Source organism: Oncorhynchus tshawytscha, linkage group LG05 (genome assembly GCF_018296145.1).
Source record: "Oncorhynchus tshawytscha isolate Ot180627B linkage group LG05, Otsh_v2.0, whole genome shotgun sequence".
NCBI classification, from domain to species: domain Eukaryota; kingdom Metazoa; phylum Chordata; class Actinopteri; order Salmoniformes; family Salmonidae; genus Oncorhynchus; species Oncorhynchus tshawytscha.
In genome coordinates, this window is record NC_056433.1 from 42,591,990 (window position 1) to 42,617,964 (window position 25,975).

A 25,975-nucleotide genomic window follows, 5' to 3' on the forward strand; every position below is an offset into this window, starting at 1 on the left:
AAATCAAGCTGTATTCATCTCATTAGCTCATGGCACGAAGCGCTGGAGCAGATTGAGGTGTCATAACTCGTTCAAAATGTCACCCGCATTGTGGCCCAGTCGTATGACACAAGGCATAGCATGGCTAGACCGGTGGAGATATACGGTCAGTTTGGAGTTCTCATCTAGGTCGAGGGTTAGGGTGAGCGTTTAGGGTCAACTGTTCATTGAGGACAAAGGTCGATAGATCTGTGAGTGAGTCATAATACCATTCTAAATGATCTCATACAAGGGTAAGTGTGCCTTCCGATCACATAGCCAGGTTTCAATCTTTGTGTTGTTGACACATAGTCGGGCAAACAAACTGACACAAAACCATTTTTAGACTCTGTTCTCCAATGACAAATTCCAATATACACAGATACTCCCTCAACTTGAACCTGTGTTGAAGCAACCAGCTTTGACAGTAATCCATACATTCACACTAAGTGAGGAAAACATACGGGGATACCTTACATCCCCGAACGACATTACTAAAAGATCAGTGTTGTCAATGCTTACGAACCAAACACAAAACTATTGGCCCATCTCACTTCTCAATGCTGATGTCAAGATAGCTTTGTTGATAGCTATATCCCTCCCTACCTTTATTGTACTTGTGAATGGGAAGTTTCTTCAGCTGGTCCTTGCGCAGACGGCTTCTCCGAGCCCTGTGTCTGCCCTGGACAAACTTGGTGATCTGAGCGAGAAGGGAAAAGTCAAGTAAGTTGGGGAGTTGTGAGTCACTTAACCTTACCCGAAAATCCTGATGAATACCCCAAACAGTTTTTTTGAACCGGGCAACGCTCTTGTACTTCAACCATGCACCCTCTTTCCAAAAGTCTGACGTCACCATTTCATTGATAGTTATTTCCGAAATAAGTATTCTCTAGAGTTAAAACATACCTCAACCAGTACTCAAAATAATTGTATGGGCATTTAAAATAATTACATTTATCACGTTCTTGTGTCAATTCTTTGGGAAGTGGGATGATTTGGGTAACTGAGACTGCTTTTTAACTAATCAGACAAATCTAATGAGCAAGTTATCTGTTATTTGTTGCCTACTTAAATAAAAAATAAAATGTTTTGTTGTTGTAGCAGGCTTGATGATATCATCTTCATACACACGGGAAACTGTTGAGCGTGAAAAACCCAGCAGCGTTGCAGTTCTTGACACAAACAAGTGCACCTGGCACCTACTACCATACCCCGTTCAAAGGCATATACAGTGCATTCGGAAAGTATTCAGACCCCTTGACTTTTTACGATACAACCTTATTCTAAAGTTGATTAAATAAAACATTTTCCTCATCAATCTACACACAATACCCCATAATGACAAAGCAAAAACAGGTTTTTAGACATTTTTGCAATGTATTCAGACCCTTTACTCAGTACTTTGTTGAAGCACCTTTGGCAGCGATTACAGCCTCAAGTCTTCTTGGGTATGACGCTACAAAGCTTGGCACACCTGTATTTGGGGAGTTTCTCCAATTCTCTGCAGATACTCTCAAGCTCTGTCAGGTTAGATGGGGAGTGTCTCTCCAGAGATGTTCAATCAGGTTCAAGTTCAGGCTCTGGTTGGGCCACTCAAGGATATTCAGAGACTTGTCCCGAAGCCACTCCTGCTTTGGGGCTCCTGAGTGGTGCAGCAGTCTAAGGCACTGCATCTCAGTGCTAGAGGCGTCATTACAGACCCTGGTTCGATTCCAGGCTGTATCACAACCAGCCGTGATTGGGAGTCCCATAGAGTAGCGCACAATTGGCCCTGTGTCGTCCGGGTTAGGATTTGGTGGGGTAGTAAATAAGAATTTGTTCTTAACTGACTTGCCTAGTTAAATAAAGTCTTGACTGTGTGCTTAGGGTTGTTGTCCTGTTTGAACCTTCGCCCCAGTCTGAGTCCCAGAGGTTTTCATCAAGGATCTCTCTGTACTTTGCTCCGCTAATCCTTCCCTCGATCCGGACTAGTCTCCCAGGCCCTGCCGCTGAAAAACATCCCCACAGTATGATGCTGCCACCACCATGCTTCACCGTAAGGATGGTGCCATGTTTACTCCAGACGTGACGCTTGGCATTCAGGCCAAAGAGTTCAATCTTGGTTTCATCAGACCAGAGAATCTTGTTTCTCATGGTCTGAGAGTCCTTTAGGTGCATTTTGGCAAAGTCCAAGCGGGCTGTCATTTGCCTTTTACTGAGGAGTGGCTTCCGCCTGGCCACTCTACCATAAAGGCCTGATTGGTGGAATGCTGCAGAGATGGTTACTCAGTTTGGCCGGATGGCCAGCTCTCGGAAGAGTCTTGGTGGCTCCAAACTTCTTCCATTTAAGAATGATGGAGGCCACTGTGTTCTTGGAGACCTTAAATGCTGCAAATATTTTTTGGTGACCTTCCCCAAATCTGTACTTTGACACAATCCTGTCTTGGAGCGCCACGGACAATTCCTTCGACCTCATGGCTTGGTTTTTGCTCTGACATGCACTGTGAACTGCAGGACCTTATGTAGACAGGTGTGTGCCTTTCCAAACCATGTCCAATCAATTGAATTTACCACAGGTGGACTCCAATCAAGTTATAGAAACCTCTCAAGGATGATCAATGGAAATAGGATGCACCTAAGATCAATGTCGAATGACATAGCAAGGGTCTTAATACTTCTGTAAATAAGGTATGTCTTTTAATTTTTTATACATTTGTAAAAATTTCAAAAAAAATGTTTTTCACTTTGTCATTATGGGGTATTGATGAGATTTGTTTTTGTAGAATACGGCTGTAACGTAACAAAATGTGGAAAAAGTCAAGGGGTCCGAATACTTTCCGAATGCATTGTAAATCTTTTGTCTTGACCATTCATCCTCTGAATGGAACTCATGCACAATTCATGTCTCCATTGTCTCAGGGCTTGAAAATCATTCTTTAGTCTGTCTGTCTCCCCTTTATCTACACTGATTGAAGTGGACTTAACAAGGGACAATAATAAGGGATCATAGCTTTCACATTGATTTACGTGGTCAGTCTATTTCATGGAAAGAGCCGATGGTCTTAATGTTTTGTATTCTCAGTGTACATGAATGAATGACTAAACTTTATTGACATGTTGAGAAGATAGTGCATTTGTCTACCATGAAAACGACGATGAGGATGAGGCAGATTCCCACGATGATGAGGAAGGGGATCAGGTAGTATTCCAGAGGCAGGCTGAAGTCCGGCATGAGGACCACATGACCCCTGAAAAACAACAACAGCGCCATTATGGAGATTTAATTAAGTGTTTATGACTGACAATTAGATACACTCCAATAGTGACCTACAAGGAGTCCTTACGATTGGAGCGTGTCGTTATGGCCCATCATCTATAGCATGTCACATGAGGCGACTCGTTTTCATTTTACACCTCATGACGTCCTGTCACAGAAACGCCCTCCCATCTGACTAATGTAATTTCACACAGTGAAATAATGGATAAGACGTTTCTATAATAACATTTTGTAAAGAACATTGCAATATTTCCAGGCAATTGACTGGAAATATACTATTTTGGTATGTCTGCATGCCAGGACAAAAGAGGTACTAACCCGAATGTATGATTGATATCAGAGCAAAGAAAGAGGTCTATTACTGACAGCATGGTGGGAAGAAAAAACAGTCATTCCCTGATTATCCACTGTTCTCTGCATAGCTCTGGGAATGTGATGACAGCATGAGGCAGATCTGCTTTACGATGCCAGCACGTCAATTGAGGCCATTATGACAGAGTAATGTAGCACAAAGAGAAAAATATCATTTTACGTCGTCTTTCCACTGCATTCATAGAATAAATAAATATATATATATATATATATATATATATATTTTTTTTTTTAATAACGCTGACAGATTTATTTGGACAGGATTCTTAGACAGTATGGATAGAGCACGCCAGTTTGGATGTCTCCGGCTTGAATTAGCCTTGATGTTGATAGACATGGAAATTAGATCTTGGTCCGCGACTCACCCCTTGTCATATGCGTAGTCCTTTTTCAGGGAGTCGGCAGTCTCTTCGCTCACAAACACTGATGGAATGTCAATCTGCTTCAAAATATCCACTAAAAGGGAAAAGAGAAGGAAAATATATTTATACATGAGGTGGCCACATATTGATGCCCATCATAAAATAAAATCTAAACCATCATGAAATAACAACACGTTCGAAGGAAGAAATTAAGATTCGATTCACTTATCGGTGAAAGATACAAAAATAGAAAGAACGGTATGTTTGTCGAGGCACTATAGTAAAACATCTGGCATTTCTGAAATCCTTTATTTAGACAGACCATAACTATGGTGAACCACAGATCTTTAAAGCTGTTAGATGGGGTAATTTCCAGGGTCTATGGGACCCTCTGAGCATGAAACGGACTGGCATAGGGAATTTGGGGCAAATGCCTGGTGGCCTGATCCATCTTTAGGCCAATGGGTATTGTTTTTTTTTATAATGAGTATGTTAAGAAATTGTATCATAATTTTTTGGGGCAGAATTACCATTTTGGCTAATGGGCTGCTGTTACCATTCAGACACAAGCCCAAAGTAGTTTAGTAGAACGGACAATTTGCCCCTGGTGCGCTGATTTATGATTCCAGTCTGCCCCTGCGTTGAGGCTGATGCCCACTTGTGCCACCATCTTATATATGATTCTGCTCATGCACGACTGTGGGCATATTGTGGGTATATTACTAGTTGGTAGGGCCCACAGAACCCCAGTGACATAAATCTCTTGGATGGCTGATAAGTTAACAAATGGCTCGCTGACCAACGTTTGAAAAGAACCCATCCAAATGGATGATCCGTCCTAGGCAATTACCAGCATGAGGTGCTGTCTTGATTGTTCATGATACATAGTCATACACCCCAGAGCAAGAGGCGGGAGACAAGCGACAAACTATGTGAAGAGTAACCTGTTGAGAAAAGAGAAACTGCACAGATATCCCTCCTCCCAAAAACTTAATTTGATGGTAAATAGGGCACTGTGAATTTCCAGGCCGATCGAGCCGTTTGGACAGGGTTGAACTGTTTGGCGACGTACTGAAAACCAGAGCACCACATTCCTCCACAACGACATTAAGAGTCGGAATTGGCGCTATGGCTGCAGTATCTCTAAGTCTCAGCGAGTCCGAAAGGTCCTCTAGGCTCAGGTTTTGGGAATCAAAGCTGTATTGACCTCGAATGAGGAGACACATGAACAGACAACTGTGTGCAGTGCTGCTGCACGTTTGTGTTTGTGTGTGCAGTGCAGAAGAGAAGGATTGGAAGAGGGGGGAAACTTACGATCATTGGATCCCATGCTGATTAAGTCATCAGAGTCCACGTTGTGAACAATCGCCGCCTTGTACCCGGCCTTCTGGGCGTTAAGGACCTGCGGGAGACAAAACCTTTGTGTTCATTGTGTGTGTGTGTGGTTCCTATGGATCAGTGTGTGTTCAGCCAGCCCATCCCACCCAAATATCTAAGTATCTTTATACTGTATCCATTCTGTGACAGATATTTCCGTAACTATTTTGTAACTGACATCACTTCAGGACAGGGAGTGTGTGGTTCAGTTGAATATTTGTCAATGTCCATGCATTTGTATACTATGTGCTTATAATGATAATGACATGCTACATGGACACACCACCACATGAAGGAGAACAAGGCAAGAATTTGCATAGCATGTAATGTAGCTTAACACACAGCATTCTGAAAGAAATCAATGGCTAAAATAACTTATTTGACATAGTAGCTTGTATGTAATCAGTGGTGACCCATCATTCAGGGCAGGTGGGGCAGAGCAGAGGCCAACCTGTTTTGTTAAATTATAAAGTGTTATTCTTGCATTAATTCGTGTCAAATATCAGTTCAGCATACAATGGAAAAAAAAAAAACAATCCTTGAGTTAATAAAGCAGCATACAAACTTGGTCTATTTCTTGAGTAAGGCAGCTCCAAAATGCATTGATTTCAGCCTAGCTCAGTGCTTTCTGTGGTGGAGGAGCAGCCAGCAAAAGCACCGAGCATAGGCGTTGTTAATCTTATCTGGTTGTGCCGTGATTGGCTCAGGGTTCTGTCACTCATGGGGACACTACGTCACCACAGAATCTACTGGAGAGAGAGGCAGTTCAACCCCGCTTGTGTGCTGCCATGGATTTACAGTAAAAGTGCCCTTCCAAGAAGGCTTAAGGTCATTGGCCACATATAAAATTACATCAAATCACATTAGATCTCCCGTAGCTGTGATTGGACTGATCATGTCAACATCATACTTTCAAAATCTTAGCTAGCAAATTAGCTAGCTAGATAAGCAGTCATCATCATGAATCACTTGACGATCTACTGTCTTGACGATCTACAATCTTTGTCATATGACGAGAAATTAGAGATAAAATGTCTCTGTGCCATTGGACATAAACGTCACACAACAAGTCGGAAATCGCAAATTCAACAATGAGAGGTTTGGAAGGAAGCAGTGGCTGACTGTGAGTGTTGCTTCCCCTGCCTGCTTTTCGGTGGAGAGGGTGTGTGGTCCAGGTCTGGGTTTAAGGATTTAAAACATCTGAAAGTCTCTCAAAACATGAGAATTGTGCATCACATGTAGACAATGCTGTTAACCTGGGATTACTGGGAAAATCAAACATTGTGGCTCAGCTAGACATATAGACGCGCCATGTCCTTCACAACCAACAATCGGAGGAGAATAGGTACGTGCTTGCCAGAATTATAGCATGCATTAAATTGTGTGGTAATTGTGAGTCAGCACAAGGGCATTTTCAGGTGTATTTTTGAGAGCATGCGTGAAGGAGATTACTGGCTACAAAGCCATTATGACGACCAACCCCTTCTTAAGGGTACATTAAGCACGATCCAAAACAAACCTTTGGATTGTATGTATGAAGTGTACAGAGAAGCTATAGCTAACGTGTCGGAGAATCCTTTTGCATCTGTACAATACAAAGTGTTATGTTTTGGGAAAATCCAATACAACACATTACTGAGTACCACACTCGATATTTTCAGTCATAGTGGTGGCTGCATCATGTTATGGCTATGCTTTTAATAGTTAAGGACGAGACCACTGCTGTCTCCTGTAAATCACATATGGTAATAGTGCTGCGCTACATGTTATCAGACCACAGTGTGTGTGTGAGCTTTTTGGAGTTTGTAGAGGTGAAGGACAAACAAAACTGGTGTTTGTCTCTCCAACACCATCAAACAAGTCCTAGCGCCACTGAACATGAAGGAGAAGCTGGTTGCACAAACTTACGATGGGTCAGCGGTGATGAGTGGTAATGCACGTGGTGTCCAAACGCTACTTAAGGAGACTTACCCAAACGCGCAGTTTGTGTACTGTTATGCACACCAACAGAATCTAACACTTCACCAACTCTGTGCAGGGCGAGTAAGTGTACATACAAAGTTTTTTTTTTGCAGACCTATCCTACTTTTTCACCTTTTTCTCGCTCTCACCTAAAAGACTCTCCACTCTCGCGGAGTCAGCGAACAGACGGGTCCCCAGGCCACCGGATACACAATGGAACTTCAAAAGCAGAACCGTCAATGTTGTGTGGGAGGACCGTGAGGCACTGGCCCCCTGGTTGGAATGAGATCACCATCAGTGAGGCATATGACCTGGCCATGAAACTTAAGGATCACACATTTCTGCAACTGCTCAAGTTATTTTCTTTGGTCATGTTTGAGGTGGATGTTTTAGTACAACTCAAACGAACCATTGATGCAGCGGAAATGCCGGAGCAATCGACAACCTCAAGGTGAGCATTAAAAAAATTGGCGAGCAAACTGATGCACTGGCCAAGAGGACATGTTGATGCCACTGAACCAGGGCAGAGAAACCTTAACACTGCACCTGGGATGGAGGCATGCGACACAATCGCTGCTCATGTGCAAGAAAGGTTTTCTGAAAGTGACCACTTAATCGTGGCAAAGTTGGTAGACAACTAGCTTTTACCCCAATATGAACATTCCTTTCCGACCGCAGAGCTCCAGTGTTCTACCAAGCTATGACCCGTGGGAAATGGAGCTCTCTACCGGCATGAAAACGGTGCTGTCCATCCCTACCAGAATCCTGAGTTGCACACTAGAAAGATGTCACTTTCTTTATTGAAATCACTCCAAGAGAACAACCTGCAAAAGGCTTTGTCTGAGACGGTCTCTTTTCACAAAATCATTATCACCACTAATCCGATGACAACCGCTGAGTCGGAGAGAAACTTTTACACCCTTAAAATGTTTATTTTTATTTTTTACTTCACACGCAAAACCATGGGCCAGAAAAAGTTGAATGTAATTGGCCATGCTGTCAATCCAGCATGACTTCATCCAGAGAATACCAGACTTTGATGACAAAGTAATTGAGAAGATTGCCCACAACCAGGACTGCCGGGCCACCTTCCTGTTCATGTGAGCACGACACAACAACAATGAGTCCAAACATATGTCATGTATGTTGCTGCATAAGTAATATGCCAGGGAGATATGTATACTAAGAAATGAACACTAAGTGTATGTTGTTTAGTAAGCTGTTAGTAGCATCTCTCTCTCTCTCCCCCTCTCTCACTAATCCTAATCTTGACATTCAATCAAGACCAAATCAAATATTTCATTTACAATTAGACTAAGTGAGGGATATTAGTGTAGTGTAAAGTGAAAGGATGTTACACTTAGATGTTATAATCATATGCCTAAATCCAACTTCACGTAAAATCCTTTTAGGAAGTTCCCTCATAAATAACTTGGGTAAAGGCGTGTTATTCTTGGAGTAAAGTTACACCCCGCCATGGCGGTGAAAGTGAGACGATGATGAAGAGGGAAGAGCATACTATGTAAAGAATAGGGGTGAGGAATCAGTTTGCCTCTCTGACTTGCTATGACCCCAGAGTGTCCCCATCCATTGACTGCACCACAGTGGACTTGCATTAGCCTAGTGCTCATTAACCTAAGGCTATAGATTAGGCTAGGCTAAGCTAGGGCTACACTCTATTCTGGTATCATTTTCTGTAGCTATGCTACGCTAACAAAATGTATTGTTCATTCAGACAAAGAGGATGAGAGAAGAGATGGTAGTTTGAGGGAATCGAGATGCTAGCAGACATTAGCACAGGGCTGCCTTTTTGTTTGTCACTGGAATTTTCTGCACTCTGTGTGTGTGAGTGTACACTCTGTGTATGTTTGTGTTGAGGGCAAAGCTGTATAAGACCAAGTATTTGCCTGTGAGGGTGTATTGTGTGTGTGTGCATCAATGACTACAATGTGTCTGCAACCGCGAGTGTCAACGCAGGAATAAATCATTTTTGTGTGTTCTGAGAGCTACCGCAGGCCACAGTGTGTACACGTCTGTGTGTGAGTTTGTGTGTGAATGTCGCATCTGTGTGTGTGTGTGCTTCTTGGTTTGTGTCTCCATATGTATGAGGTTGTCTTTGAGAAGAGACAGAGAACTAGCGAGCCAGCAGATGATTCCTGTCGCAGTCTCTCCCCCATCCCCTTCATTCCCACAGCATTAAAGTCTCCTATGAGAGAGAAAGTCATCCCCCACAGAGGAGACAAATGCAAAACCATTGAGGCCCTGCTAAGAAACTGGAATCTACATAATCCTATCTTTACTGTGACAACAGGAGATTCGTCACAAACATAAAAACTGAGAAAACAGATGACTTGTGTACTCAAAATTGTGACTGTAGGCGGTTAGTTACAAAAACGCTGTTTTGGTATGATATCTTGAGCTAAGAATGCTGCTAGTGTTTTGACAACTCTATGGTGGCGGAAGTAAGGAGCTTGACTTTGGGCTTATGTTTTTTGTATTCTTATACGTGTTTTTTTCATGTTCTTTAAGGGTTTTAAGTGTCCTTGTTTTTCAGTGTAATCGTGAGAAGCACCTCAGGCTGCTTCACCTCTGAAGCCAGCATGTGGTCTGCCTGCAATCTGAGAGGAATTCAACCTCTACTGGCTCACAGAATGTTTGCATGGGCAGAGATAAGGACATTCAGTGCATTCCTCTCAAACTGCAGGACGAGAGAGAGGGAAAGAAAGAAAGAAAGAAAGAAAGAAAGAAAGAAAGAAAGAAAGAAAGAAAGAAAGAAAGAAAGAAAGAAAGAAAGAAAGAAAGAAAGAAAGAAAGAAAGAAAGAAAGAAAGAAAGAAAGAAAGAAAGAAAGAAAGAAAGAAGATGAAAAGAGAGGGGGTGCAAATCAGAGCCTACCAAGACACAAACCTTCACATTGAGAAATCGATAGCATGCATACGCACGCATGCTTGGATGGAAACCACAACCACACACAGCAAATTGCTATTTTCTTGATCCCAGACTGAAGGCACGGCATGTCTGCAAACTAACGACGGAGCAACAACAACATCCTCGATCACAATTTAACAGCACTTGTTGTGCTTGATAATTACTGTAATCCCCGGAAGAAAAATCATATCAAATAAAAAATATATATTTGTCACATGCTACGAATATAAGGGGTATAGACTTTACTGTAAAATGCTTGCTTATGATCCCTTCCCAACGATGCAGAGTTTTTTTTAAAGATTTGAAAAATGTAAATAGTAACACAATCAAAAGCACAGCACATTAATGATGCACTTCCATTGCAGTTAGCTTGACAGTGTCTTTATTGAAGTCTATACCTCTCAACTGAGGTCCATAGGCAGAAACAAAATCTTTGAGTCTAAAGGATAACTGCAATACTAAATGGACATAGTGTCTTTGTGAAGGGTTAATAAGCTGTGTATGATGCAATATAGAGTCTGGACCATCTGTGTAGCAGATATAGACTCTAGCGTCCTGATGTGGTGGTGACACAGTGGGGTGCAATGTGAGCTTTCAGGCAAGCATCTGCACATGCTTCCGTTAAGTATCAGCATGTGTGTTTGTGAATGGATGTGTGAATTTATAAATCACAAGTAACTGGGTCAACCAATAAATATTTATTGGTGGTCACTGGTTAGTCACCAAAGAAATTTGTTAGCCATCTCCCATGCACAAACATTTAAGTGCACTGAGGACTGTTGACGATAAAATGACAAATTCACAAAATTATTATTTTCTTCTCTGCTTTTTATCCCATTTCCAGGTTGACTTTCAGTGCAGTGAAGTCAGCTAAAACTTTTGAATTTAGCAAAAATACTAATTTAAATATGTTTTTTAAGTTCCCATGCAGTCTTTTTAATGACATTTTTAAATCATCACTGTATGACTAATAAACAACTGTGAGTGTTTATTTCATGAAAAATAATTTAACGAGTCCGACGCAAAGAATATACTGCTTTCTAAGGGAACAGGCCCAAATCCCTGTCATTTGCGTGAGGAAAAGATGAAGAAAAAGGGGGCGGAATGAGTAAACCCCCACTGCCATCCGTTCTATTGGCCAAGGTGCAATCATTGGAAAATAAAATCGATAACCTACGATCAAGATTATCCTACAAACGGGACATTAAAAACTGTAATATCTTATGTTTCACGAGTCGTGGCTGAATGACGACACGGATAATACAGAGCTGGTGGGATTTTCCATGCACCGGCAGGACAGAGAAGCTACGTCTGGTAAGACGAGGGGTGGGGGTGTGTCTATTTGTCAATAACAGCCGGTGGCGATGTCTAATATTAAAGAAGTATTGAGGTATTGCTCGCCTAAGGTAGAGTACCTTAAGATAACCTGTAGACCACACCATCTACCAAGAGAGTTCACATCTATATTATTCGTAGCCGTCTATTTACCCTCACAAACCGATGCTGTCACTAAGACCGCTCTCAATGAGCTGTATACGGCCATAAGCAAACAAGAAAATGCTCATCCAGAAGCGGCGCTCCTAGTGGCCGGGGACTTTAATAAAGGCAAACTTAAATCCGTTTTACCTCATTTATACCAGCATGTCACATGTGCAACCAGAGGCAAAAAAAACTCTAGACCACCTTTACTCCACACAGAGAGATGCATACAAAGCTCTCCCCCACCCTCCATTTGGCAAATCTGTCCATAATTCCGTCCTCCTGATTCCTGCTTACAAGCAAAAACTAAAAGCAGGAAGTACCAGTGACTTGCTCAATACGGAAGTGGTCAGATGACGCGGATGCTACGTTACAGGACTGTTTCGCTAAAACACAGACTAGAATATGTTCTGGGATTCATCCTATGACATTGAGGAGTATACCACCTCAGTCATTGGCTTCATCAATAAGTGCATCGACGACGTCGTCCCCACAGTGACCATACGTACATATCCTAACCAGAAGCCATGGATTACAGGCAACATCCGCATCGGGCTAAAGGCTAGAGCTGCCGCTTTCAAGGAGCGGGACACTAATCTGGACGCTTGTAAGAAATCCCGCTATGCCCTCAGACGAACCATCAGACAAGCAAAACGTTAATACAGGATTAAGATTAAATCCTACTACTCCGGCTCTGATGCTCGTAGGATGTGGCACGGCTTGCAAACTATTATAGACTACAAAGGGAAACCCAGACGCGAGCTGCCCAGTGACGCGAGCCTACCAGATGAGCTAAATGCCTTTTATGCTCACTTTGAGGCAAGCAACACTGAAGCATGCATGATGAGAGCACCAGCTGTTCGGGACGACTGTGTGATAACGCTCTCGTTAGCTGATATAAATTCTTTAAACAGAGCAACATTCAGAGAGCATCCTAACCAGCTGCACCATCGAGAGCATCCTGACTGGTTGCATCACCGACTGGTATGGCAACTGCTCGGCATCTGAACGTATGGCACTACAGAGTGTAGTGCGTACGGCCCAGTACATCACTGGGGCCAAGCTTCCTGCCATCCAGGACCTATATACTAGGCGGTGTCAGAGAAAAGATCAAAAAATTGTCAAAGACTCCAGTCACCCAAGTCAGACTGTTTTCTCTGCTACCACACGGAAAGCGGTACCGGAGCGCCGAGTAAAGGACCAAAAGGCTCCTTAACAGCTTCTACCCCCAAGCCATAAGACTACTGAACAATTAATCAAATGGCCACCTGACTATTTACATTGAGACTAACCTGTACCCCCACACATTGACTCGGTACCGGTACCCCCTGTATATAGCCTCGTTATTGTTAATTTATTGTGTTACTTTTTAGAATTTTTTACTTTAGATGATTTGGTAAATATTTTCTTAACTCTTTCTTGAAAGGCACTGTTGGTTAAGTGCTTGTAAGTAAGCATTTCACAGCAAGATCTACACTGCATTTGGCGCATTTGACAAATAAAGTTTGACTCGATTTTTTGATTTGATTAAATATCATTTTTTTTATAATATATTTCTCTGAATCTCAATTTTTCCATTAAAATGCTCATTCAAATCATGTGGGCAGATAGGATCATCTAGACTAGTCTACAGCCTAACCTGCTTACCCCGTCAAAGTGGGAGGATAATTATGCAAATAAAAATATGAATGGTCATTGGTCAGAATAATCAGATCGCAGGTTTTTTTATGGATCAAACACTTAACTGGTGGGCATGGCAATGGGTACAGGATTTTAGAGTACATTTTAGAGGCCCCATCTTGGTGGGTTAGACATTTTCTACATATTTTGCCAGGGAGCTGAAAGAAAATGTTACCGTTTTAAAGCTAATTTCCTGCAATTCTATGCATTTTGCCATGGCTAATGCTTTGTTCTTTTGTTCAAACATAAAATCAATACGGTTAAATTCATTGTTTTGGGAATTTTCAAAAAATATATAGGTCCATTATCTTCTCTACATATTTAAAATCTTGTTTTAGTCAGTTAAGTTTACACTGAAAGCATCTTTCCAGCCCGCCCAAGGATTTCAATTGCAGAAAAATCCCTGGATCAGATTGTGATATTATGTCCAAACTCTATCCCACCTGAACAGGCTGAAATTCCAGGCAAAAAAAACTCATAGTGTGGAAATATATATATGTATATATATATATATATATATATATATTTCCACACTATGAGTTTTTGTATTTTTAAACAAGGAAATCATGTTTTTGACTGCACAGCCCCTTTAAGTATTTTGTATGTGTATTGGATAGAGAGAGAGAAAGCTGAAATGTACGAAAGAGAGAGTGCTGAAAGAGCAATGGAACGGATTCGAACCCATGCTGACAGCGATACATCGTACATGTGCACCCTTTTAACCTTCAATGCCAATTTGATCAAGATGTAGTTTACTAGATAGCCTAATTAACATAACTTTGCAATTAACACTAATTTCATTAATTGTGCCTGGCTTTTTCTGCCTCAGTGCTCCCTCATACGAGAAAACATATGAGGGAGAAATTAGAAGGTAACACTAGTAAATCATTTCCCAAATGTAGTCATTTACTGACACTTATTACTTAATTACCATGTGGCTACAAAACAGTATCCTAGGTATTTATCTGGTTATGTTATAGTCCAAAAACACTAACCAGAAAGTGTAACAAATGTAATGTTAAAGTTGAACTTAGGGGAGGGAGCAGCTAGGTAGGGCGTGAGGAGTTAAGAGGAAGCTTATCAGACATCTCTCTCATTGGTCATGGATTGATGGAACTGAATAAACTGTGCCACCTGGAGATTCATGACTCACTAGTGCAGTACAGTTAACCCTTGGAGTGCCACAGTGTATGGGTAGGGCAGAGCGTGCAGAAAGTTGTATAATAAAATCAAAGACTACTGCAGAAACTATGAGAATATATAGGTTCAGAACTTTTGTGAAACATCACAGTTGTGAAAAATATATGGCAAATGGTAATCAAATCTGGATGGTGTTCAGAGATCGATGAGAGGGTTTGACTGGAGCTGAAGGGAGGGACTAAACATTTCCGTAAAATATATATAGGTTCAGAACATTTGTGAAACAGCACAGTTGAAAAATAAACGAAGCAAAAAAAGAAACGTCCCTTTTTCAGGACGCTGTCTTTAAAAGATCATTTGTAAAAATCCAAGTAACTTCACAGACCTTCATTGTAAAGAGTTTAAACACTGTTTCCCATGCTTGTTCAATGAACCATTAACAATTAATGAACATGCACCTGTGGAATGGTCGTTAAGACACTAACAGCTTACAGACGATAGGCAATTAAGGTCACAGTTATGAAAACTTAGGACACTAAAGGGGCCTTTCTACTGACAAACACCAAAAGAAAGATGCCCAGGGTCCTTGCTCATCTGCGTGAACGTGCCTTAGGCATGTTGCAAGGAGGCATGAGGACTGCAGATGTGGCCAGGGCAATAAATTGCAATGTCCGTACTGTGGGACGCCTAAGACAGCACTACAGGGAGACAGGACGGACAGCTGATCGTCCTCGCAGTGGCAGAACACATGTACAACACCTGCACAGGATCGGTACATCTGAACATCACACCTGCGGGACAGGTACAGGATGGCAACAACAACTACCTGACTTACACCAGGAATGCACAATCCCTCCATAAGTGCTCAGACTGTGCGTAATAGGCTGAGTGAGGCGGGACTGAGGGAATGTAGGCCTGTTGTAAGGCACCAGACATCACCGGCAACAACGTCACCTATGGGCACAAAGTCGCCTATGGGCACAAACCCACTGTTGCTGGACCAGACAGGACCAGACACCAGACTGGCAAAAAGTGCTCTTCACTGCCGAGTCGCAGTTTTGTCTCACCAGGGGCGATGGTTGGATTCGCGTTTATCGTCAAAGGAATGAGCGTTACACCGAGGCCTGTACTCTGGAGCGGGATCAATTTGGAGGTGGAGGGTCCGTCATGGTCTGGGACGGTGTGTCACAGCATCATCGGACTAAGCTTGTTTTCATTGTAGGCAATTTCAATGCTGTGCGCGTTACAGGGAAGACATCCTCCTCCCCCTTCCTGCAGGCTCATCCTGACATGACCCTCCAGCATGACAATGCCACCAGCCATACTGCTCATTCTTTGAGTGATTTCCTGCAAGACAGGAATGTCAGTGTTCTGTCATGGCCAGCGAAGAGCCCGGATCTCAATCCCATTGAGCACGTCTGGGACCTGTTGTATCGGAGGGTGAGGGCTAGGGCCCCCCAGAAATGTCCAGGAACTTGCAGGTGCCTTGGTGGAAGAGTGGGGTAACATCTCACAGCAAGAAATGGCAAATCTGGTGCAGTCCATGAGGAGGAGATGCACTGCAGTACTTAATGCAGCTGGTGGCCACACCAGATACTGACTGTTACTATTGATTTTGACCCACCTTTGTTCAGGGACACATTATTCAATTTCTGTTAGTCACATGTCTGTGGAACTTGTTCAGTTTATGTCTCAGTTGTTGAATCTTAATATGTTCATACAAATATTTACACATGTTAAGTTTTCTGAAAATAAATGCAGCTGACAGTGAGAGGACATTTCTTTTTTTGCTGAGTTTATATTGCAAATAGAAATCAAAACTAGATGGTCTTCAGAGACCGATGGGAGGGGTTTAGGGTAGCTGATGTTTGGGACTAAAAACAAACGACAACTAATGTAAAATATACTCTGTCAGTAAAATGTATATAGTATGTATAAGCTGGAAGTAGAATCTTAAGTGTTGTTATCCATTAGTTTACTCCAATTGGGGGAAGTGTGGCAGGGTTAGGAGAAAATAAAACATAAAATATTTTAATATAGATTTTATACACAAACAGTCAAAGGTTCGGACACACCTACTCATTCAAAGGTTATTCTTTATTTGTACTATTTTCTACATTGTAGAATAACAGTGAAGACATCAAAACTATGAAATAGCACATATGGAATCATGTAGTAACCAAAAAAGTGTTTAAAAAAAATCTAAATATATTTTAGATTCTTCAAAGTAGCCACCCCTTGCCTTGACAGCTGTACACACTCTTGGCATTCTCTCAACCAGCTTCATGAGGTAGTCACCTGGAATACATTTCAATTAACAGGTGTGCCTTGTTAAAAGTTATTTTGTTTAATTTCTTTCCTTCTTAATGCGTTTGAGCCAATCAAGTTGTGTTGTGACAAGGTAGGGATGGTGTACAGAACATAGCCCAATTTTGTAAAAGACCAAGTCCATATTAATGGCAAGAACAGCTCAAATAAGCAAAGGGAAATGACAGTCCATCATTAATTTAAGATATGAAGATCAGTCACTCCGGACATTGCCAAGAACTTTGAAAGTTTATTCAAGTGCAGTCGCAAAAACCATCAAGCGCTATGATGAAACTGGCTCTCATGAGGACCGCCACAGGAAAGGAAGACCCAGAGTTACCTCTGCTAACAGAGGATAAGTTCATTAGAGCCTCAGATTGCAGCCCAAATAAATTCTTCAGAGTTCAAGTAACAGACACATCAAATGTTCAGAGGAGACTGTGTGAATCAGGCCTTCATGGTCGAATTGCTGCAAAGAAACCCCTACTAACGGACACCAATAATAAGAAGAGACTTGCTTGGGTCAAGAAACACGAGCAATGGACATTAGACCAGTAGAAATCGTTCCTTTGGTCTGATGAGTCCAAATTTGAGATTTTTGGCTCCAACCGCTGTGTCTTTGTGAGATGCAGAGTAGGTGAACGGATGATCTCAACATGTGTAGTTCCCCCCATGAAGCATGGGAGAGGTGGTGTGAAGGAGTATAGGTGCTTTGCTGGTGACACTGTCAGTGATTTATTTAGAATTCAAGGTACACTTAACCAGCATGGCTACCTGTAACGGTTTTCTTCTGTGGACGAAGGATCGGACCAAAGCACCTCGTGGTTAGAGTTCAACATGTTTAATAAAGACCATAAACGTGAACACTACAAAATACCAAAACAACAAATGTGAAAAACCAAAACAGTCCTATCTGGTGCATAGACACAAAGACAGGAGACAACCACCCACAAAACCCAACACAAAACAGGCTACCTAAATATGGTTCCCAATCAGAGACAATGACAAATACCTGCCTCTGATTGAGAACCATATCAGGCCAAACAACAAACCCAACATAGAAACACAAAACATAGAATGCCCACTCAGCTCACGTCCTGACCAACAATAAACAAAGAAAACACAAAAGAACTATGGTCAGAACGTGACACTACCACAGCATTCTGCAGCGATACGCCATCCCATCTGGTTTGCGCTTAGTGGGACTATAATTGGTTTTCAACAGGAAAATGACCCAAAACACATCTCCAGGCTGTGTAAGGGCTATTTGACCAAGAAGGAGAGTGATGGAGTGCTGCATCAGATGACCTGGCCTCCACAATCACCCGACCTCAACCCAATGGAGATGGTTTGGGATGAGTTAAGACCGCAGAGTGAAGGAAAAGCAGCTAACAAGTGCTCTGCATATCTGGGAACTCCTTCAAGACGGTTGGAAAAACATTCCTCATGAAGCTGGTTGGCTGACTCATGAAAAAGGTGGCTACTTTGAAGAATCTAAAATATATTTTGATGTAGTTACTTTTTTGGTTACTACATGATTCCATATGTGTTATTTCATAGTTGTGAAGCCTTCACTATTATTCTACAATGTAGAAAATAGTAAAATAAAGAACAACTCTAGGATGAGTAGGTGTGTCCAAACCTTTGACTGGTACTGTATATATTAAAAAAATATTTAAAAAATGTTTATGGGGGATTGGAAATGATGCAGACAATTACATTGATGGACGCCACACTCTATCTGCAATATTAAAGCTGATCTACCCCTAAAAAAATATTATATATATATAAAAAAATAAAATTAAAAAAATATTATATATATATATATATTTTTTGAGTACTCTCAGAGTAAGGTACATGAAGAATATGGAATGTTTAAGTACTGCTCTAATGAGTCAAACACACACCCACACGACCTTACGCGAGACAGTGGGCACAACAGTGGGATCCATAGCCTTGGTGGTGAGACAGAGACAGCCGATAGCATCAGTAATTACTGCCGCATCAGTGTGTGTGTGTGTTACTGTGTGTTGCTGCGTTGTAAGCCAGCACTGCTGAATCATAGCTCCTCCAACGGTGGTGCAGGCAACAAACAAATTGTCAGCCTCTCCTCTCCTGGCCAACTGAGGCTTTCTCCGTCCCCATCACCCTCCCCCTACTGTTTATACAGCAGCTACACATCAGTTCCTCTCTTCACTAGGCTGGATTCACACTCCTTGATCTCTCTCGCACTCTCTTTCTTGCTCAGTCTGCCATCTCTCACTTTTTCTCTCTCTCTCTCTCTCCTTCTTTAGTTCTCCCCCTTTCCCTGCATCAACGTCTTGTCCTCCATGCCAATTCCTCTACTTTTATCCACCCCTCCCTCTCTCTCCGTTCTCGCTCTCTCTGCATTAACCCCTTTTGCCTTCCCTGCCAATTCCTCTCTAGACTTTTCTTCATCTCTCTCGCCCTCTCGCTCTCTTTCTCATTTGCTTTTAGGAAGATTCTGGTGCAAAGTGGAGCTTGGTTTCAAGGTTCAGATGTCTGACTAGATAAGAGCTATTCAAACTGCAAGTAGTGGCTTTGCAACTGATAATACTACAGCACTGAAACAACCGTGCAAGTGTGTGTGTGTTTGTCCGCCACTCCGTGGAGATGACATCACAAGGCCACATGTCATTAAGGTCAGGGGAGCAGAGCAGCAGCGCAGACTGTGTTGATACCAAACAGCACGGATACATAACAACAGGGACACAACAGGAGATAAGCCACATCCTGGCTCGCGCTCCCCTGATCCAGACTAGTCATACACATAGGCTATGTGTACTTTTATATGTTAATGGGAAACTGTCCCAAACTGTCATAAAACACAATAGATGTCAGGCTAGTAGAGTAGGCTAAAGGGGAATCCCGTTGTCATTCTCTCTATAGGTTTAATGAAATGAGAGAGGGAGACAAAGGGACAACAGGGCTACTCTGCCATTGTGGATTAGGCAAACACGTGTGTGTGTGTGTGTGTGTGTGTGTGTGTGTGTGTGTGTGTGTGTGTCACGGTAACCAGAGAGAGCGTGCGAGAGCATGTAATTATATAACACAACCATTGTGTGCCAGCGTGAATGTATATTGAGTGTATGAGTGTGTAATGTGTTGTGTGTGTCAAGAGAGTGGCAGGAAAAGGGTTGGTTCGCCGGCTGGAGGGAGGATGGAGGGACTCTTTTGACACAGGCGGACAGGGGTGAGGGGGTCGGAGAAAGGGGGCGGTGTGTGTGTGTGTGGGGGGGGTGTAGTGTCAGGTTTCCTTCCCAGCCTCCTTCCCCCACAGCTAGCGAGCCCCCCCCCCTCCCTCTCCTATTTCAGAGGCCCAGCAAGCAGGAAGTGTTAACCGTACCCCCTCCTCCTCCTCTCACTTCTTCCCCACTTCCCCTTTAGCTGCGAGCCCTCTCCCTCGGGAGGCTGGAGTTCTAAAAAGAGCAGCAGTGCTGGAATCCCTTTCGCATCCCACACGCACACACACATACAGTGCATTCATCAAATATTCAGACCCCTTGACATTTTCCACACTTTTTTCCCTCATCAATCTACACACAATACCCCATAATGACAAAGCAAAAACAGGTTATTGGAAATGTTTGCGAATGTATAAAAAATGAAATATGACATTTACATAAGTATTCAAATCCTTTACTAAGTACTTTCTGAAAGCACCTTTGGCAGTGACTACAGCCTCGAGTCTCCTTGTGTACGACGCTACAAGCTTGGCACCCTATATTTGGGGAGTTTCTCCCATTCTTCTCAGGAGATCCTCTCAGGCTCTGTCAGGTTGGATTGGGAGCGTCGCTACACACCTATTTTCAGGTCTCTCCAGAGATGTTCGATCAGGTTCAAGTCCGGGCTCAGTTTTTCACAGTTCCTTACATTTAATCCAAGTAAAAATTCCCTGTCTTAGGTCAGTTAGGATCACCACTTTTTAAGAATGTGAAATGTCAGAATGATAGTAGAGAGAATGATTTATTTCAGCTTGTATTTCTTTCATCACATTCCCAGTGGGTCAGAAGTTTACATACACTCAATTAGTATTTGGTAGCATTGCCTTTAAACTGTTTAACTTGGGTCAAACGTTTTGGGTAGCCTTCTACAAGCTTCCCACAATAAGTTGGGTGAATTTTGGCCCATTCCTCCTGACAGAGTTGGTGTAACTGAGTCAGGCTTGTAGGCCTCCTTGCTCGCACACGCTTTTTCAGTTCTAACAACAAAATTTCTATAGGATTGAGGTCAGGGCTGTGTGATGGCCACTCCAATACCTTGACTTTGTTGTCTTAAGCCATTTTTGCCCCAACTTTGGAAGTATGCTTAGGGTCATTGTCCATTTGGAAGACCAATTTGCGACCAAGCTTAAACTTGCTGACTGATGTCTTGAGATGTTGCTTCAATATATCCACATAATTTTACCTCCTCATGATGCCATCTATTTTGTGATGTGCACCAGTCCCTCCTGCAGCAAAGCACCCCCACAACATGATGCTATCCCCATGTACAGTTGCAAACCGTAGTCTGGCTTTTTTAGTCTGGCTTTTTTATGGCGGTTTTGGAGCAGTGGCTTCTTCCTTGCTGAGCGGCCTTTCAGGTTATGTCGATATAGGACTCGTTTTACTGTGGATATAGATACTTTTTATCTGTTTCCTCCAGCATCTTCACAAGATTCTTTACTGTTGTTCTGGGATTGATTTGCACTTTTCGCACCAAAGTACGTTCATCTCTAGGAGACAGAACGCGCCTCCTTCCTGAGTGGTATGACGGCTTCGTGGTCACATGGTGTTTATACTTGCGTATTATTGTTTGTACTGATGAACGTGGTACCTTCAGGCGTTTGGAAATTGCTCCCAAGGACGAACCAGACTTGTGGAGGTCCACAATTGTTTTCCTGAGGTCTTGGCTGATTTCTTTTGATTTTCCAATGATGTCAACCAAAGAGGCACTAAATTTGAAGGTAGGCGTTGAAATACATTCACATGTGCACTTCCAATTGACTCAAATGATATCAATTAGCCTATCAGAAGCTTCTAAAGCCATGACATCATTTTCTGGAATTTTCCAAGCTGTTTAAAAGGCACAGTCAACACAGTATGTAAACTTCTGACCCACTGGAATTGTGATACAGTGAAATAATGTGTTTGTAAACAATTGTTGGAAAAAATACTTGTGTCATGCACAAAGTAGATGTCCTAACCGACTTGACAAAACTATAGTTTGTTAACCAGAAATTTGTGGAGTGGTTGAAAAATGAGTTTTAATGACTCCAACCTAAGTGTATGTAAACTTCTGACTTCAACTGTACAGTGGGGCAAAAAAGTATTTAGTCAGCCAACAATTGTGCAAGTTCTCCCACTTAAAAAGATGAGAGATGCCTGTAATTTTCATCACAGGTACACTTCAACTATGATGGACAAAATGAGAAAAAAAATCCAGAAAATCACATTGTAGGATTTTTAATGAATTTATTTGCAAATTGTGGTGGAAAATAAGTATTTGGTCAATAACAAAAGTTTATCTCAATACTTTGTTATATACCCTTGGCAATGACAGAGGTCAAACGTTTTCTGTAAGTCTTCACAAGGTTTTCACACACTGTTGCTGGTATTTTGGCCCATTCCTCCATGCAGATCTCCTCTAGAGCAGTGATGTTTTGGGGCTGTTGCTGGGCAACACAGACTTTCAACTCCCGCCAAAGATTTTCTATGGCATTGAGATCTGGAGACTGGCTAGGCCACTATAGGACCTTGAAATGCTTCTTACGAAGCCAATCCTTCGTTGCCCGGGCGGTGTGTTTGGGATCATTGTCATGCTGAAAGACCCAGCCACGTTTCATCTTCAATGCCCTTGCTGATGGAAGGAGGTATTCACTCAAAATCTCACGATACATGGCCATTCATTCTTTCCTTTACACGGATCAGTCGTCCTGGTCCCTTTGCAGAAAAACAGCCCCAAAGCATGATGTTTCCACCCCCATGCTTCACAGTAGGTATGGTGTTCTTTGGATGCAACTCAGCATTTTTTGTCCTCCAAACACGATGAGTTCAGTTTTTACCAAAAAGTTCTATTTTAGTTTCATCTGACCATATGACATTCTCCCAATCTTCTTCTGGATCATCCAAATGCTCTCTTGCAAACTTCAGACGGGCCTGGACATGTACTGGCTTAAGCAGAGGGACACGTCTGTCACTGCAGGATTTGAGTCCCTGGCGGCGTAGTGTGTTACTGATGGTAGGCTTTGTTACTTTGGTCCCAGCTCTCTGCAGGTCATTCACTAGGTCCCCCCGTGTGGTTCTGGGATTTTTGCTCACCGTTCTTGTGATCATTTTGTCCCCATGGGGTGAGATCTTGCGTGGAGCCCCAGATCGAGGGAGATTATCAGTGGTCTTGTATGTCTTCCCTTTCCTAATAATTGCTCCCACAGTTGATTTCTTCAAACCAAGCTGCTTGCCTATTGCAGATTCAGTCTTCCCAGCCTGGTGCAGGTCTACAATTTTGTTTCTGGTGTCCTTTGGTCTTGGCTATAGTGGAGTTTGGAGTGTGACTGTTTGAGGTTGTGGACAGGTGTCTTTTATACTGATAACAAGTTCAAACAGGTGCCATTAATACAGGTAACGAGTGGAGGACAGAGGAGCCTCTTACAGGTCTGTGAGAGCCAGAAATCTTGCTTGTTTGTAGGTGACCAAATACTTATTTTCCACCATAATTTGCAAATAAATTCATTAAAAATCCTACTGATTTTCTGGATTTTTTTTCTCATTTTGTCTGTCATAGTTGAAGTGTACCTATGATAAAAATTACAGGCCTCTCTCATCTTTTTAAGTGGGAGAACTTGCACAATTGGTGGCTGACTAAATACTTTTTTGCCCCACTGTATGTAAATAAGGTACGCGTTGAATTTTTTTTATACATTTGCTACCATTTTTAAAAACCTGTTTTCGCTTAGTCATTAAGGGGTATTGTGTGTAGATTGATGAGTTAGAATAAGGCTGTAAGGTAAAAGCATTTGGATAAAGGGATGGGGACTGAATACTTTCCAAATGTACTGTACTCTCTCCAGTTCACCCATTAACGCTAGAAGTCCCCTCACTTGATCACCTGCTCTCTTGCTCCCCATCCCACACCACCATACACTCCCCCAGAGTGGCATGTCTTCCCCGGCACATCAAACCCAACACTCACAAGCTCTCAGACTGCCCCGGACACTCAACAGAGCGTGCATTACTGTAACTCCCATTATGTCTGATGGTACTCAGAAACAATCCATTTTCATTCACTTGATCACACGGTACTGTTTAGCGCAATGCTAAAAAAAAAACACATTTGCTGCGAAACATTTCCAGCCATTTTTTTTTTTATCTCCCTCTGCTCCCCTATTTTGAGCCAAAATCGATTCCTAGCTCTCTCTCTCTCTCTCTCTCTCTCTCTCTCTCTCTCTCTCTCTCTCTCTCTCTCTCTCTCTCTCTCTCTCTCTCTCTCTCTCTCTCTCTCTCTCTCTCTCTCTCTCTCTCTCTCTCTCTCTCTCTCTCTCTCTCTCTCTCTCTCTCTCTCTCCTCTCTCTCTCTCCTCTCTCTCGTCTCTCCGTCCGTCCGTCCGTCCGTCCGTCCGTCCGTCCGTCCGTCCGTCCGTCCGTCTCCGTCCGTCCGTCCGTCCGTCCGTCCGTCCCCCCCCTACATTATATCCCTGCCCTTTCCTGAACACATTCTCTTGCGCCTGCTAGTTCCTCCCCAGCTCTTCGGTAACTCAACTGCTGTAGAGAACACGTCTGTCTGGCTGATCCTGAGTCAGGATCGGTGGCTCTGTGCTGTTTGACTATAGGTAGGAGTTGAAATTCAAGGACTGATTCTACATCAGATCTTAGAGCTAGACTCTCTGCTAATGCTTTGTAAAACTTTGACATCTGCTGTTCTGTGGTCCAGGGGAAGAGTGGGAGAGTAACTCACTTTGATTTGGGACTGAACTGTCCCTTTAAGTGATCCAATGTCTGGCCGAGTGTGGTATCGGCTGTTCTTAGATCAGTTTGTCTGAAATGCTGACTGATAAGGGGTTCAGTTTGTATCATGGAACAGGCTGATCTGAGGTCAGGCCTAGTGTGTGTGCTAGCGTGTTTGTCTCTGGCTGACGCACGGCACGGCGAGCTGGAGAGGGCAGGGGGGCATCCGGTTTCAGTCCTGCCTCGGGAACACCTCGCTGTGTGGTGTGTGTGTGATGCAGAAAGGCCTTATAAGGCATGGAGCGGGAGAGGGACAAGGGAGAGAAAGCCCCACACACTACAGCCATACTACCTGTTCTAGAGATCAAATCAATTAATCTCCCTCTAGCTTTCATTCTCTCCCACTCACTCTCTTCCATCTCTCTTGACATCTATCACAGAATCCATTACTCCTTACATCTCATACCCCCTCCCCCACCTCTTCCCTCCATCAATCCATATATACTCATTTACAGTGCATTCGGAAAGTATTCATACCCCTAGACTTTTTCCACACATCTATTCCACAAGGCACACATCTGTCTATATAAAGGTCCCACAGTTGACAGTGCATGTCCGAGCAAAAAGTAACGTAATCTAATTACATTCGGTTACTTTTAGATTACTCTCACCTTAAGAGGCATTAGTAGAAGACAAAAATGTATGTTACCAACTGAATGACATCTATTGCAGGATAAATCAATGTTAAAGTTTACATAGCTGGCCATATATGGATGTTAAATTTTACTTTATGGGTTAGATACAGTGCCTTGCGAAAGTATTCGGCCCCCTTGAACTTTGCGACCTTTTGCCACATTTCAGGCTTCAAACATAAAGATATGAAACTGTATTTTTTTGTGAGGCGTAGAGAGCGAGGAAGTTTTTATTTTTATTTTTTATATTTCAGTCTCTCGATGTGCAAAACTGATAGAGACATACCCCAAGCGACTTACAGCTGAAATCGCAGCAAAAGGTGGCGCTACAAAGTATTAACTTAAGGGGGCTGAATAATTTTGCACGCCCAATTTTTCAGTTTTTGATTTGTTAAAAAAGTTTGAAATATCCAATAAATGTCGTTCCACTTCATGATTGTGTCCCACTTGTTGTTGATTCT

General features: G+C 42.6%; 1 protein-coding gene across 3 annotated transcripts in view; it reads right to left on the reverse strand.

Moving 5' to 3' along the window:
* The window catches only part of LOC112235962 (E3 ubiquitin-protein ligase RNF13), an 86,211-nt gene that overhangs the window by 25,506 nt on the left and 34,730 nt on the right, over positions 1-25,975 (reverse strand). For all 3 annotated transcript variants that reach the window (XM_024404521.2, XM_024404523.2, XM_024404522.2), the window contains 4 exons: positions 5,323-5,410; positions 4,012-4,102; positions 3,140-3,245; positions 625-718 (listed from right to left, as the gene is read on the reverse strand). In XM_024404521.2, the coding sequence (XP_024260289.1) occupies positions 625-718; positions 3,140-3,245; positions 4,012-4,102; positions 5,323-5,410 (379 nt within the window). The remainder of the gene's footprint in view (positions 1-624; positions 719-3,139; positions 3,246-4,011; positions 4,103-5,322; positions 5,411-25,975) is intronic.